At 37.9% G+C, this 15,561-nt stretch overlaps 1 protein-coding gene across 1 annotated transcript in view; it reads right to left on the bottom strand.

Moving 5' to 3' along the window:
• Positions 1-4,319: 4,319 nt before the first annotated feature.
• Positions 4,320-15,561, bottom strand: part of LOC124271992 (B9 domain-containing protein 1-like) — a 28,125-nt gene continuing 16,883 nt past the window's right edge. The window contains exon 5 of the mRNA XM_046707163.1: positions 4,320-4,512. Within this exon, the coding sequence (XP_046563119.1) occupies positions 4,335-4,512 (178 nt within the window). The 3' untranslated portion in view covers positions 4,320-4,334. The remainder of the gene's footprint in view (positions 4,513-15,561) is intronic.

The following is a 15,561-nucleotide window of genomic DNA, read 5'->3' as shown; positions in this document are numbered from 1 at the left end:
ATGTGTCTATGTATGTCTGGATGGATCAGACAACTCAGGGACTGACATCATGGGCATCGACTTTCGCAGTTGGGATTAGATGCACCAATCAAGTCAGCGAACCTGATCACTAAATTCCGTTCCCTCTTCCTTTCTGGACCCTTGAAGATCGGGCCAGAATTGATCTTCAGTAACCCATGCGTGTCGTAAGAGGCGACTAACGGTATCGGATGGTCAGGCTCGCTGACCTGATTGACACATGTCATCGTATCATAATCATAATCATTTTAGACACTTTGGTGCACATGGAGGTTATGTGAAACAAAGTCGAATTAACGTGCATTTATGAGCATGTCAAATCAAGAGTGATATCGAATACTTCATTTCGTGATGTTTGAGCGTAATATTCGAGTACGACAGGGCTGCATTTTAAGACCTTTGTAATCTCATACTATGAAACGCGAATACTCCATTATTAATTTTAGATAATACATCCTTATATACAATTAACCCAATGTTATTCTTCTGATCGTTTCTGTTCTAATTAGCTCTTCCTTGTGACTCCAGTGTGGTATTGTAAAAGTAAATTACGTTAGTGCCATCTTGTCGTGAATACCGCCTTGGAAGTAAATATGGAAGAAGCCAAGGTAAAGTCTATTTAAGGGTTTACGGTCTTTGACGCTGATCTGATTTAACCTTACACATATATAGATCTTCGTTACATTACGTGCTATTACTTGCGGCTTTTATCAAGATATTAACGTCAATAAAAAATTCCTTTCAGACATTTCAATGAAATAGTCAATGATTCTTCTGTGACATTTCAAAGAAACAATGAAATATTAGATTCTACGTTGATCATCTGTCAGTATTTGTCATATCTCAACGACTATTTTGGCATCTTTTACGAATAGCTTATTCAATAATTCCATTATCCTGGATTTGGCCTTGACATTTTAAGGGACTTTCGTTCCATCTCCCACTTTGACAAAAACAGATCAATCATTAAACTGTGCAGTAGGCTGATAACACGTGGTTTAAAATCAGGTATTTGCATATATTTGTGAGATGGACGTAGAAGAAGCTGACTTAGTATTAAAAGATGAACAAAGGATGCGTGTCTACTGCGAACGAACGAGCTTAATGTGTTTACAATAAAGCCAATAGTTCTATATTTGACATATTTCTTACTGATCTTCAGGTGAATACCATTACAGCGTCATTTAAACAGACAGATTTAGACAGTACTTCCGGCATTAGGTACTGATTTTCTCATTCTATGACAAACATTAATCTTAATGGAAAGCAGAATCGATTTTATGTTTTAAAATATATTGCATTGAGTAGTCGTCAAAACACCTGGTATCATCACCTTTTGATGGTGATACATAAACACATGCTCTGTCATCGTTTCTTATGGTGTCAATCACTGCATTGTCTGGTCAAGACTCGATTCTTTAACCACGCGTCAAACAAACATACACTCATGAAGAAGTCAGAATTGTTCAAACGACTGCTTTTAGAGAATTCTTTTGGATGTGGAAAGGGTTTTTGACGTTTCTATTTTTATTGATTCGATGCGTTGGTTGTCACGCTGAGGTTTAGTTATGTCTTTGTACAGATGAAAGTAGGTGAAGAGAAATGGGGTTTACTCAAGTTCACTTTTATTGCACTTGATATATACTCTTCAAAAAAAGAAACTTGACATACTGTTTTGGAGTTTACTTACTGATTGTATATAACTGATTCAAACATTACATCGTTGCCCAGTTACAGTAAAATCATCACTTTACAAATTTCCAAGACATGAGTATCCAGAAAGTGTTTGGAAAAAAACACAGTGGGCTATTAAAGACACTTGGTCAGAGTAACGGTGACCCATAGAAGAAAGGAGATGCCGAATGCTGACTTTAGGAATGTTTTGATACTCTTGCTGATGTGCTGTGTGCAGTTCTTGTAGTGTCTGAGGTGGCGGATTACGCTGGCGCAAGCGTCGATCAAGAGTATACCACTTTTTGAAAACCACCAATCACAAGTGTGCTGCCGGTGTATGACCGGGTTGCACCTTGTCCATGTTAAATTAGGTTTCATAAATATATATATATGTGTGTGTGTGTGTGTGTGTGTGTGTGTATATATGTGTGTATATGTGTGTGTGTGTGTGTGTGTGTGTGTGTGTGTGTGTGTGTGTGTGTGTGTGTGTGTGTGTGTGTGTGTGTGTGTGTGTGTGTGTGTGTATATACGAACAAAATGTCCAAAATAGTACAATGTCATAAATATTACATAGATAAATAAAAACAGAATGCCTTTTTCTCCAACATGTTTTGTTCTTTTACTCTTCAGGGAGATTGTATCGGTTACAGTATGACGTAATAATTTAAGCACTGTGACAAAAAATGAAACGCAATTTTCTATTTCGACTTGTACAGAACATTCCCCAATTTATTCAGGTGAACAATTCGTTGGCTTTGTTTATTATATGTATGTGTTTATGATAAGACCCATCCTCGCCGCAGGATAAGCTCACCTTTTCACAAACACAAGGTGTCATCACTATTTGACAGTAATTAATAAACACATGCATCATATAGTCAAAATCTTAAAATCAACTCTTAGTGAGATTTCTTGTGGATATGAAAAGGATTTGGTAGCTTTTATTTACAGCATAAACATTACTAAACGAACACATATTTCAATACATATTTACTACTACAAGTTCCCCTTTTTAACATAATTATCAACATCTTTTGGGTCATGTCAAGGCAGCCCAACTAATAAGAGTCTAAATAAAACATCACTTCAATAAATCCACACTAATCCTCAAAAACAAACAAGCCATTCATGTAGCAAAGCGCTTTTACTCCATGCACAAACTCCAAGCTGAAGGAAACATTACCAAGGTCCTTAGAGAGAGCTGCTCTTGTCAAGTAATTAAGGTGGTCAATGGTATCTTTGCTTGGTGTTGACCTTCCCAACCCTGAGTCAATACTGACAATGTAGTCATTAGTGGTATTCATATCCTGTACATAATTCCTCATCAGTTTTATTTCCATGTTGCTGGCAATTTTAAAATTTCATTCCCACGCTGGGATCGGTTTAGATGAAACACCAACAACGGGGGAAAGGTTGCAAATTCCCTTCTCAACTCTGTCCCAAACTTCATAACAAAAACATACTCAACACATCAAATAACCAGTTTTTACCCCAACATAATTTCATTCCTCGTTTGCTTGTAGATTACATTTCATCCTTTGAATTCCAGAGAAATAAAATTCTGATGGAATACACTTCATAATCATTATCAATCAAAGTGAGAGTGTGTGTAAAAGAAGGAACTGAGGACGAGCCCTCACAAACTAACTAACTTCTGAGTCAAGTATCTGCCTTTTAATGACTATGACTGACAATGAAAAATGAATACTAAACACAAACGCAATTTCTGCATCAATCAAAATATTCCCCCAGATATTCCCCTTTCATGTTAATCAAAACATGAAACATAAACATCAAGGTAATCTTGAAATATCTCGCATTCCAAATCCATATTTCATTAATCAATGCAAGAATTATGCCAGTTAAGCTGTGAATACGATGAACATGAAAATGTCAACCGGTGACAGTGTGTCCATGTCCAAACATATTGGAGAGAGATAACAATTCACTAGAATTAAACAATACACTGGAATTAATTCAATGCAATCACTCAAACGTCTCTGATATAACATACAGATCCAATTACCTGTGCAACAATCCATATTTCTTCAAGATCAAAGAAATTAAAATTCCTTGTTGCAAATCAAAATCTGAAGACATGCCTGTCAAGGCTGTGTAAATATCTCATTCATAGCAATCGTGAAAACCCTGATCCTCCATGGAATATTGTGCTCCTGTCACTCACAAAGCTTGTAGTTTTATCACCAATCAATGTCACAACATAAACCATCGCCATTTCAATATCCTCACTGCAATATACAACTTTCAAATGTCAACACAAGAAATAACTTCCCATCGTCATTTTCATGTTCGTTGTCCCAGTGTGATAGAAATGACAAATACGACAATGGGCGTGGTTCTAACTTCCGACCTCACATTGGTACCCTTGATGCCTCTTCAAATATTTTTCTCCGTCTAATATGCCAAATGCAATGGTGCCTTTCATACCAGCACAGGACATAATCAAGTGCTAGGTCCATCATTCAGCCCCCTGCATCAGGCCTTTACAATTGCACAGAAGAGAAAATTAGGCTTATCTCGCCCTATAGAAGAAATAGCAGCTCTTCTTTTGCCAATATCGGCAGTCTCGGAGAGGTTGGAAACCTCTGATTAACTCAACTTGTCCACAGTTTGCTTAGTATCTATTCAAAGCTTTGACAAGATGGAAACATGATGCAAGTGTACCTACCTTCCCGACCTTCACCTTGTGCCACAACCTTGGGGTTCACGTATTCAGGTCGGCGACCGAGGAACCAACTGGTCAACTTCTGTAGAGGGGAGGATGACTCAGGAACAAACATCGGAACACGGATCTTGTGTCTGGAAAATACCAGCATTGTGTGAAGATTAGGGAGTGGTTACTAAAGTCACAGCTTTATAAGATAACACTTTAACCACTATCATCACTGACGTCACACAGGGCAGTGAGGTAGCCTAGTGGTTAAAGTGTTTGTTTGTAATGCCGAATGCCTGGGTTTGATCCCTGAAATGGGTACAATGAACAAAGTCTATTTCAGGTATACTGTTGGAATTTTGCTAAAAGCTGCATAAAACCTCCGACTCACTCACTCACTCACTCACTGATGTCAAACATCCACCTATGGTGTTAAAAGTATCATATTTGCTTTATATTAACTGAGTATAGTGATTAGGAATAACTATACCACACAAAAATTGACTTAATGACACTGAACAAACGTCACTGGTATAAGAGTTATTTCAGCATTATTACAGTACAAGTAAAACATGATTCAGTGATGGGAGAATGGAATCATACAGACTTCTGTTTCATCCAAGAATGTCTCTGATTATCTTGAACATGTTGTACACCCATTTGAACTCTGCTATCATCTTCAACAACCTATCTGGAGCACACTGAGAGCTGTTATATATGAAACACCTCGCCAACAAGATGGTACTCTAAACCTGAATCCATAAAAGTGTTCTATAACTCTTTCAGAAACCAATCAATCCTCACTTCAGTCTCTTAACATAACTGCTTATAAGAGAATATTCAAAGCCACAAAGCAACAGCACAAATGCCAAATTTGAATACTTAATGAAGAAGCATCATAAATATGTCTTCTCAAGTACTGCACCAAGCTTGTGAACAAACACAAATCATTAAGCAATACACACATGTTCTCTTACGACTGCTACACGTGTTCCACTTTAACATACTTCCTTACCTCTAAAGTGGAATTGCCTTATGGTTAATCTTACTCCCAATCCTTAGTATGTTGCACTTAACACAGCACAGAGTATATGTTATATGTCAAAGTTTTAAAAAGTCAGGAATATTCCTGTTGTGTGACCATATGTTAACTAGGTGTTTATTCTGAACCAGAATCACCACTTGAGTCAACTCTTAACGCAAGTGTCAGGAACAAGGTGTCTATTCTGACTCAGAATCACTCCAGCTGCTCGTAAAGCAAGCATCAGGAACAGAGTCACCACTTCAAGTAGCTCTTATGACATATTCAATACTGATAACTTTTCTGAGTCAGAACACTCTTTATCTTATGTGGACAAATATAGTGTGTTAGGTGAATGTTGTGTAAATGCGGATGGATGTTGAATGACTGATGACTAAACATTGAGTGACAGATGGGTGAATGTTTAAAAAATGCTCAGTAAATGTTCACTGAATACTGCTGTTACATACGGGAGAGGGTGATATTCAAATTCTATCACAGCAGCCCCAACAATCTTGGTCCAGCCAGACCAATGAGTGACTGCTTGAGCAATGATCTCCGCCATTAGGGTTAGGTCATGCATTGTAATGATACTCATCTGACGGCTATTACAACAAGAATGGGCCACTGGGCACCTGTTCAGGCCAGTAATACCCACAAGACCATGAAACATGCACATAATTACTTCGGAGAGTTCAAAGAAATGAATACGTGATTAACGTAACGACTGGAAAAACATCATGAGGCTTATCACAAACCTCTTCATGTACATGGAGCATAAATCTATGAATATAATCATCTACGTGCTGCACATAACATGAAATAACTAATGAAATAACCTGTTAAAAACCTATAGCGCCAGGATTAAGCTAATGTACATGATTCTTTCCAGACAGACTGATCACAACATCTGTGGTCCGTCTGGAGTTGGTAATATAAAACATTAGTCCTCTACAATTCCCATATGATGAATTGCTCCCATGTTAATCCATCCAGGCCTTTCATCCTGCTCGAGGTGTTACCATGTTATCAAAAACATGATAATGCTGCACAACAGCACATTCCAGCTCCACCATATCAAAACATTCCCTTTACATAGTGTTTCTTCATCAGAGAGTTAAGCAGGATTCTACATCACCTTCAGCCATATTCATTATTCAAGCCATATCATGATGGGAGACAGAAATGGGTTTTTCACGTACCTACGTGGGGAATCAAATGCAGGTTATGATGCACAAACACAACCTTCAGACTGCACCATGGCCAATTTCCATGAAATCTATGCATCTAACGATGGAGTTTGTCTTATGTGTTTGCCTGTATGACCTCGCATTGTTAGACAGCATCTCTTTCACACAATGTTGTCAGACAGTAAAGTTCATGAGACAAATTAGATTCAGACCTCTTATGGAACAGTCATCACTGGTACAGATGGGGCTGGAATCATAAAGGTTACACAAAACCATATATTTTATAGTAACGTTATCTTTTTCTTTTCTCTTTTTAAATTAACTAAGATATCAACAGCTATATGTACATCTGTTTATAGTCTGGCCTTAAAAAGCAATGAAAATATAAAATATGAACACCTCACGATGTTCCTTTTCCGAGTACAGGAAGCTGAACAGAATAACCTCAGTTCCGCGCAAAATGTCAACTCTTTGAAAATACCTGTGGTCACATTCAGTGCAGGTCATCAGTAAAAACACAAATCACTAAATATTAAAACATATGGTCAGATTTAATTACTGGATGGATGTACATTTCAAAAACACAAAAATCTTACACAAAATCACCCAATCACAGCTGTCAGCCAATCATGATTCAGTCTGGACTGAAGGTTAGGGACGAAAAGAGCTTGTGAAAATACAGATTCTGGATTGTGCCCATGTGGAAATCGAACCCAGGCATTCGGCGTGACAAGCAAACACTGTAACCATCAGGTTACCCCAATGCTGTGTGCGACTTCAATGATGCTTTACCCACTAGGCTACTCCACCACCTCCACAATAGGTTAGGAAAATTCTTTCAAAATCACACTTATTTGGAGGTGTGCAGTATTGACTGTCTACTACCAAATGCCATGATTTTAAACACAAATGGATTTGCATGAAAATGTGTTTGGAATACATATAACAGGTATATCCTGGTATATATAACAGTTTTGAAAATCACAAATATTTTCATCTTGTTGGCAAAGTTTACCAAAGCAACAAGTAAAATTGAAATAATGAAATTAGAAATTACTAAGTTATTCTTCTGATCAGAAAAGCAAAGCTTTTCACAACTACAGCATCATCAAACAAAATGGAGCACAACTAGAAAGTTGTCAAAATGTAAGTGAGTGAGTGAGTGAGTGAGTATGATTTTACGCCGCTTTTAGCAATATTCCAGCAATATCATATCATCAAACCGGAGCTACAACCAAAAATGAAGAGTTGTCAAAGAAAAATGAGTTTAGTTTTACATTTTGCCCTTGTGGGGAAGAAAAAACCAATAACTGAAAATCAAAGGTTACTAAACAGTGTTCACATGTCATGCAAGAATCATTATTACAAAAAGTCAGCCAATACCCAACTCGATCTTGGACCCTCCATGTACCTACTTGTATCTATCTGCATCAAACAGAAAGGATACATGCAATATATCCCCATTAACATTATGTTTGTGTTGCCATGAAATCCCAGAACCAGTACAACCTAACCCAACCAATGTCATGTCAGTGTTTCGTTTTCCAAAGTTAATCCATCAAAAATAACCTCCAATGCAAACCAAACCCATCTGGCAGCAGGTCCATCTATTGTGTTGTGCATGAGAGGTATCACTTAATCTCCACATCATATTCAAAGTGGAAGAGGAGATCTAGTGGGAGGGGGGACCCTGGGTAACTCGTTAAATGCACATTCATCACTCAAGTGCTGCCTAATCTAATACTTCTCAACGTTAGGTTGTCTCGTATTCCAGTCAGATAGTAAACTAAGGACGTAAAATACTGCTTCTTGCTGCTTTTGCATGCAAAGCAGTCCATTATAACTGGCATTTTTCTCATTTCTGATCCATAAGCAAAGATTTTTGTGGACCTGTAACAGGGCCATGTGAGTTTTAAAAAGGATTGCTATCTTTTTTCCAGGTTCCATTGACAGTGATAAATGAGCTTGAATGCCCCCAATGGATTAGCATATCAAAGCAAAGCTAAAGCTGAAATAGAAACCGCTAGAAATTGTTTTCTTTTACATATAAGGCCCTACCAAAAAGTGAACTTTGTTTGGATTTGATGAGTTGAAAATGAGGTATATTTCGTTTTCCCTTTAACCAAGCTTATTAGATATGTGTAATCAAAGTATAAAAGGTGGACTTATCATGCGTATTTCATTTGAAACCTCCAGCTGATGCCGTTGGTACCAAATGTATTCCCGTGCTAAAATACCCAATAACACCCGGAAATTGACCAACACATGATGCTTGTATTCTAATTCTTTTATTTCAAAAGAGTGAGTGAGTGAATGAGTGAGAGTGATATTGCTGCAAGACCACGTCTGAGGACACCAGAAATGGGCTTTGCACACAGTACACAATTATAGCAAGAGAAATACAACTGAGAAATCTTGCCTGAAATTCCAATGTGACCACAATGTCATGGGGTTGACAAAATCAGAGGAAAAAATATGAAAAGGTGAAGATGAATCCAACTGGAAGGTGAAGGTAAAACTGGGGGTGGGGTGTTAGAACTGGACATTCATTTTTTTTTTGCACTGCGCCATGCAGCATCAAACGTACACAGCTATATCTATGTAGAGACATTACAAAGCAATTATATCCATTCATCTCTTAAGGGACAGTATGTCGACCATTCTGAAAAATTACAGATAGGCCCCAAGCTCATCTTATGAGAGAAAATAGAGCTCCAGTGACCACATCACTGTAGGCTTATCAGGGGGCGAACATTTTATCTTGTTTGTGAACAACTACTCTAATTCTGAGTTAAGAACAGATAGACCAAACGAAATCCTTGCGGAAAGCTTTACATACTGTTTGACACAATTAAATAGGGATACTACTGCAACTGCAACAGTTCATGGCAGCTTTACTCAAAATGACCATATCGCAAGCCCTCTACAGGGTTTTCATGACAGCAAGCCTTCTCCCCAATTGAACAACAACAAAGCCAGTTGACTCTGTGCAGCACTTGCATTGTGCAGAGCAGTATTGTTTTGGTTTGAGAATAGGACATCGAGCATGAACCTAACATGTTTTGTCACAATCGAAAAGTGTTTCAACAGGATTTGAAACCACACAGAACCATCAACATATTGACACTTTCATACATATGACCCCACATGTTAGCATCTTCCTGAGGCAGAGTGTCCACTAGCCTAAATCAAAGTCTAGTTTTCACCCTTGCAAATTCAAGCCTAATTTAATATGCTAAAATATGAGAGTACTATCATATCGATAGTTCACTCACAAAACGTTTCACAAAATCAAATTCCTGTTCCAAAAACATGCTGGCTACAATGGCTTCAGCAGTCACCTGTCAAATTTGTGTTGAAACTATTTCAACAATTCAGCAGACAAATATTTTAGAATCGATTCATATTTTTGCATCAACTCGCCCAATAAAAATCTTATGAGAAGCATATCTTGAATAGTTTTCTTCATTAAAAGCCTAAACAGTCCATTCAATTCTAATACCCAGAAAAAAAATCCACAGGCAGTTTTAGTTCATCACAGATCAACAATGTCAGTTCAACCAGGTAATCAATTCAGCAAACATCATTATCATGTTTCAATTAAGAAGGATAGCTTCTTGTGTGACTTCAATTTGAATAAAAGATGAAAAATATTATTACTTTTTGCCCTTCAATTCATTGAGCTTGTCATACCTAATCAGAACACTGTGTGAATCTTGCAACTTCCTTCTGATAATATTTTGAATTAACATGCACACAAATTGTTAATTTTCAAAACCAAACATCATGTTATGTGTGATTATTGGCAGGTCTGGATACAACACTTGATTTCAGGGCTGGGGCTGATGACTGAGTGAGTGAGTTAAGTTTTATGCCACTTTCAGCACTATTCCAGCAATATCACAGCAGGGTACACCAGAAATGGGCTTCACACATTGTAGCCATGTAGGGAATCGAACCCGAGTCTTCGGATTGACTAGCGAACACTTAAACCACTAGGCTATCCCACCATCCCCCAGGGCTGGTGAAAGTGCAGGGACAGCAACTCAGTTATATCATCACTCTAACTGTCACAGTGTTGTATAAGTTACAGCTGACATTAGATGCACTGATCTGTTTTATTCATTGTTTATGTGTGTATGTGAATCATATGTAAGGTGTGCTTGTTAATCAGGATTGACTGAATATTGGCATGGTGCTAGAAAGCGTCTTGCCTTGGTTGTAATTACGACAATCACAGTCAGTCAACTGAAAGTTATTTTGTATTTCAGTTATAATCTATCAATTATTATTCATAGCCATCCAATTGTCACTCCCGTTTCCCACTACACTAAGCTCATACTGGGGACAATATGGATACCTGTCATACACAACAGCAACTATAGCCATCCAATCCTCACTCCAGTCTCCTGATACAACCAGCTGATACTTGGGACAAAATGGATCCCGGTCATACACAACAGTAACTACAGCCATCCAATCCTCACTCCAGTCTCCTGATACAACCAGCTGATACTTGGGACAAAATGGATCCTGGTCATACACAACAGCAACTATAGCCATCCAATCTTCACTCCAGTCTCCTGATACAACCAACTGATACTTGGGACAAAATGGATCCTGGTCATACACAACAGGAACTATAGCCATCCAATCCTCACTCCAATCTCCTGATACAACCAGCTAATACTTGGGACAAAATGGATCCCGGTCATACACAACAGCAACTATAGCCATTCAATCCTCACTCCAATCTCCTGATATAACCAACTGATACTTGGGACAAAATGGATCCCGGTCATACACAACAGCAACTACAGCCATCCAATCCTTGCTCCACTTTCCTGCTACAACCAGCTGATACTGAGGCCCAGTTGGGACCAACCTCTTCACTGGGATAAAGATCAGTACGAAATAGATACTGTTCATCTGCTTCAATAGCCAGACAAACAGTTACAACCTCAACATGAAAGGCCTAAAGAAAAAACCTATGAAATTCAAAATACAAAGATTTCTGCCTCTCAAGTCATGTTACAAAAAATTACCACTCAAGATAATGCTTCATGACAGGAAACATCAAAGCTACAAAAATGGACTGACAATTAGCAAATTGAATGATCATGTTAGTGTCATCTCTTGGTGTAATGAACGTGAGGCAGAACAAGGACTCTTCTTACGGTAGCTGTGGAGCAGACCAATAAATCTCACACAAATTCAGCTTTGTTTTAAAATCCAATGTTTATGGTAATTTCATGGTAAACTAAAATTGAGGGCTTTGTTTCTTTAACATGTGTCTGACAGACAGTAACTACATACAAACAGAGGAAATATTATTACACCATGATGGTTTTACATACTACATCAAATGGAACAACTTCTTGTTGTCAAGGCTATGTACAACAACTTCATTGTGGGTTTTTTGTTTGAACAGGTGCTTTATAAAAGCCTCCCAAAAGCCTCCAAATCCATCAATAAGAATCCAGTGATAATCTTAATCTCTATATGTGATAGCTCACTGTCATCTGAACATTGATAATTCATGACAATGGTGGTAAAACATATTTTAATGTTTTTTATGGATACTTTGTTCTTTCTATATTCATGCAAAAGACACAAATGATATTGCTTATGAAAAGCTTTGCACTCATTATAATGACACTATTAGCTACCAAGAAACATTTTTTGTCTAGAAGCCAATCCGGGCTCTCATCTTCTATCCATGTAGTTCTAAAGAATGTGGGGACAGAATGCAGTCCCAATGTTGTGATTACCTGATACTATCACTATTGTAAAGAAATTCATAAACACATGCTCATAAAATACCCACAAACTCACCATGAACTCACTTTTGCTCATGGAAAAGGTTTTGTTGCCCCTCACATATCAAGTGAAAACTGTCAAACATAATATCACTGCAATATTTGTCTGCCAGTAAATAGCCGTCTCTTATCCAGTGGTTGTACTACTATTACATACAATAAAGGCAAGATACCACAATCTATCTACACAAATGTTTAGTTCCCTAATTTCTCACAAATGTTTAGATCCCTACATCCCCACAAATGTTTAGTTCCCTTAACTTCCCTACATCCACACAAATGTTTAGTTCCCAACATCCACACAAATGTTTAGTTCCCTAAATCCACACAAATGTTTAGATCCCTTACATCTACACAAATGTTTAGTCCCTACATCCACACAAATGTTTAGATCCCTTACATCTACACAAATGTTTAGTTCCCTACATCCACACAAATGTTTAGCTGCCGACATCCTCACAAATGTTTAGATCCCTTACATCCACACAAATGTTTAGATCCCTACATCCCCACAAATGTTTAGATCCCTACATCCACACAAATGTTTACATCCACAAATGTTTAGTTCCCTACATCCACAACAAATGTTTAGCTAATCAATCCCTACATCCACACAAATGTTTAGTTTCCCTACATCCCACACAAATGTTTAGTTCCCTACAACACAAATGTTTAGTTCCCTACATCCACACAAATGTTTAGTTCCCTTACATCCACACAAATCTTTAGTTCCCTACATCCACACAAATGTTTAGTTCCCTACATCCACACAAATGTTTAGTTCCCTGCTACAACACAAATGTTTAGTTACCTGCATCCACACAAATGTTTAGTTCCCTACATCCACACAAATGTTTAGTTCCCTACATCCACACAAATGTTTAGTTCCCTACATCCACACAAATGTTTAGTTCCCTGCATCCACACAAATGTTCATTTGCCTACATCCACACAATGTTTAGTTCCATACATCCCCACAAATGTTTAGTTCCCTACATCCACACAAATGTTTAGCTCCATAAATCCCGACACAAAAATGTTGGCAAGTTGGCCTACATCACATAAAATATTAAGTTCACAATCTAAGAATACAAAGATTAGTTTCCATACTAAAACTGGAGAGCTGAGATGAAAATATAACTCTTAAATTTTCTTTCACAGCTTTCACCCAAACATCCTTCCCAACATGTGTTTTAAACAAAACCTTTTAAGAAAATTGAAATGTTTTAGAGGGAAATCCCAGGGTACAGAATATGTGAAGCCTTACATTCAAGATTATCGCACTTACAGAGCATCTTCACCTGTGTGTATATGCATGCTGGGACAATCATCCATCACATAATGACACAAAAAGCCAACAGATGATGACACAAAAAGCTAAAAGATAATGACACAATTTACCATCCGAGAAAGACACAATCAACCATCAAATAATGACACAAAAAGCCAACATATAATGACTAAAAGAGCAGAGACATTATGACACAATCAGTCATCCAATAATGACACAATTAGTCATCTGATAATTTACATAATCAGCATCAGGTAATGACACAATCAGCATCAGGTAATGACACATTCAACCATTACAACCAGCCTCTGTCACTGTGTCTGAAACTAAGAATACAACGAACAACTCAACTTCTTCATATTTTCAAGGCTATTTAAAAAATGTATTTCCAAAGAATATTGGCGCCATTCAACACTAAATAGATCAGAAGGAAGAGAAATCAATGTTTCCGTGATATTCTGGAATTTTCACTCAGAGAGAGCTTGTATTTCTTTATTGCAATAAGAACAATACTCCCACTTTTTCACAATATAAGAAACACATATCTCTTAACAGAACTGTCACATTTGATTATTTTCCTCCAGCAATTTTAGTATTTTAATAGTAATATTATATTATTTTGTGTTTTTTGGCATTTACACAGTATCAGCAAGTCAACAGCAATTCCTTTCCCACCAGTGTGTGGAAGTCCAACTGTTCCAAAGCGAAAAAAAGCAAGATTTTCAGTACAGCTTAGATTTCACATAAAGATGCCCTGTAGCAACAAAGCTATCATCCCTACTCACAATTAAAATAATCAATAGTGATCAGTTTCGTAAAAAGTCAGGGAATCAAAGGAAACTAATTTACAAGGAAGCTTCATGGTATGTCAATGCAGAATCAGGCCAAATGGGATGTCAGGGATATCTGGCAGAAGGTGAGGTGAAATTGGGTTTAGCTGTCGTAGCTTGAGAATATTTCTACCATAGCGACGACGCATGCGTGTGGTATGTGTATACGCGGCTGCTTGTACTAGCCCAGACTTAAGCTGGTTTTATAGTGCTAGCCCACTGAGATACCATGGCGCAGTGAAGCATGAATACCCCACTCAGACATTATTATACTGACTCGAAGCCGACCAGTCCTTGTTGTAAACCCATTAATGCCGAAGCCAGGCAGGGACCAACAAGTACCTATATTTTAACGTCTTTAGGGTATGACGCGGTCGGGGATCGAACTCACGGACCTTCCGCTCTCTGGGCGGACGGCTCTAACCACTACACCACGGAGGCGGTCATATCTGGCAGGAGAAAACTTGACATACAGTGCATACACTCCAGACCAGCCCCTTTACAGCCATGCTGATGTTCTTACTGCATTCCCAATGCTAATTTCTGCTTTGTTGGTCTGGCGCCCCTGGCAGCATGTAGAGCCAACCTTAATAAGGAAATGTGAATACTCACATAACTATTCAGTTACTAATCATTGCACTGGATAACTTGTAAATTTGTTACAACTGGTTTGTTTGTTTATTGTTAAATGCCACACCTCCACCAATATTCCAGCTATATGGCATAAGACTGTAAATAATTGAGCCTGGACTGTGACAATCCAGTGATCAAACAGCATGAGTATCATTCTGTATATATAACTGGGGAACCAATGACATGTCAACCAAGCCAGCAAAGCCTGGCCACCTTATCCCGTTGAGTAAAGTCTCTTATGATAAGACATGGAGTTACTGAAGATCAATTCTAACTCAGATCTTCACTGAGTACTTTACAACTGGTATTCTCATACTGACATTCTGACCTGATTTTAAAGCATCGCTTGAATCATAATGTCGCAACTCATTAGCTCATTGACAGATTACCAGAAATCATGATCAAAACTCA

This window comes from Haliotis rubra, unplaced genomic scaffold (genome assembly GCF_003918875.1).
Source record: "Haliotis rubra isolate DU_JTF1 unplaced genomic scaffold, ASM391887v1 Scf165, whole genome shotgun sequence".
NCBI lineage: Eukaryota > Metazoa > Mollusca > Gastropoda > Lepetellida > Haliotidae > Haliotis > Haliotis rubra.
Note: the sequence above shows the minus strand (reverse complement) of the source record. Positions and strands in the feature narration are given on the sequence as shown.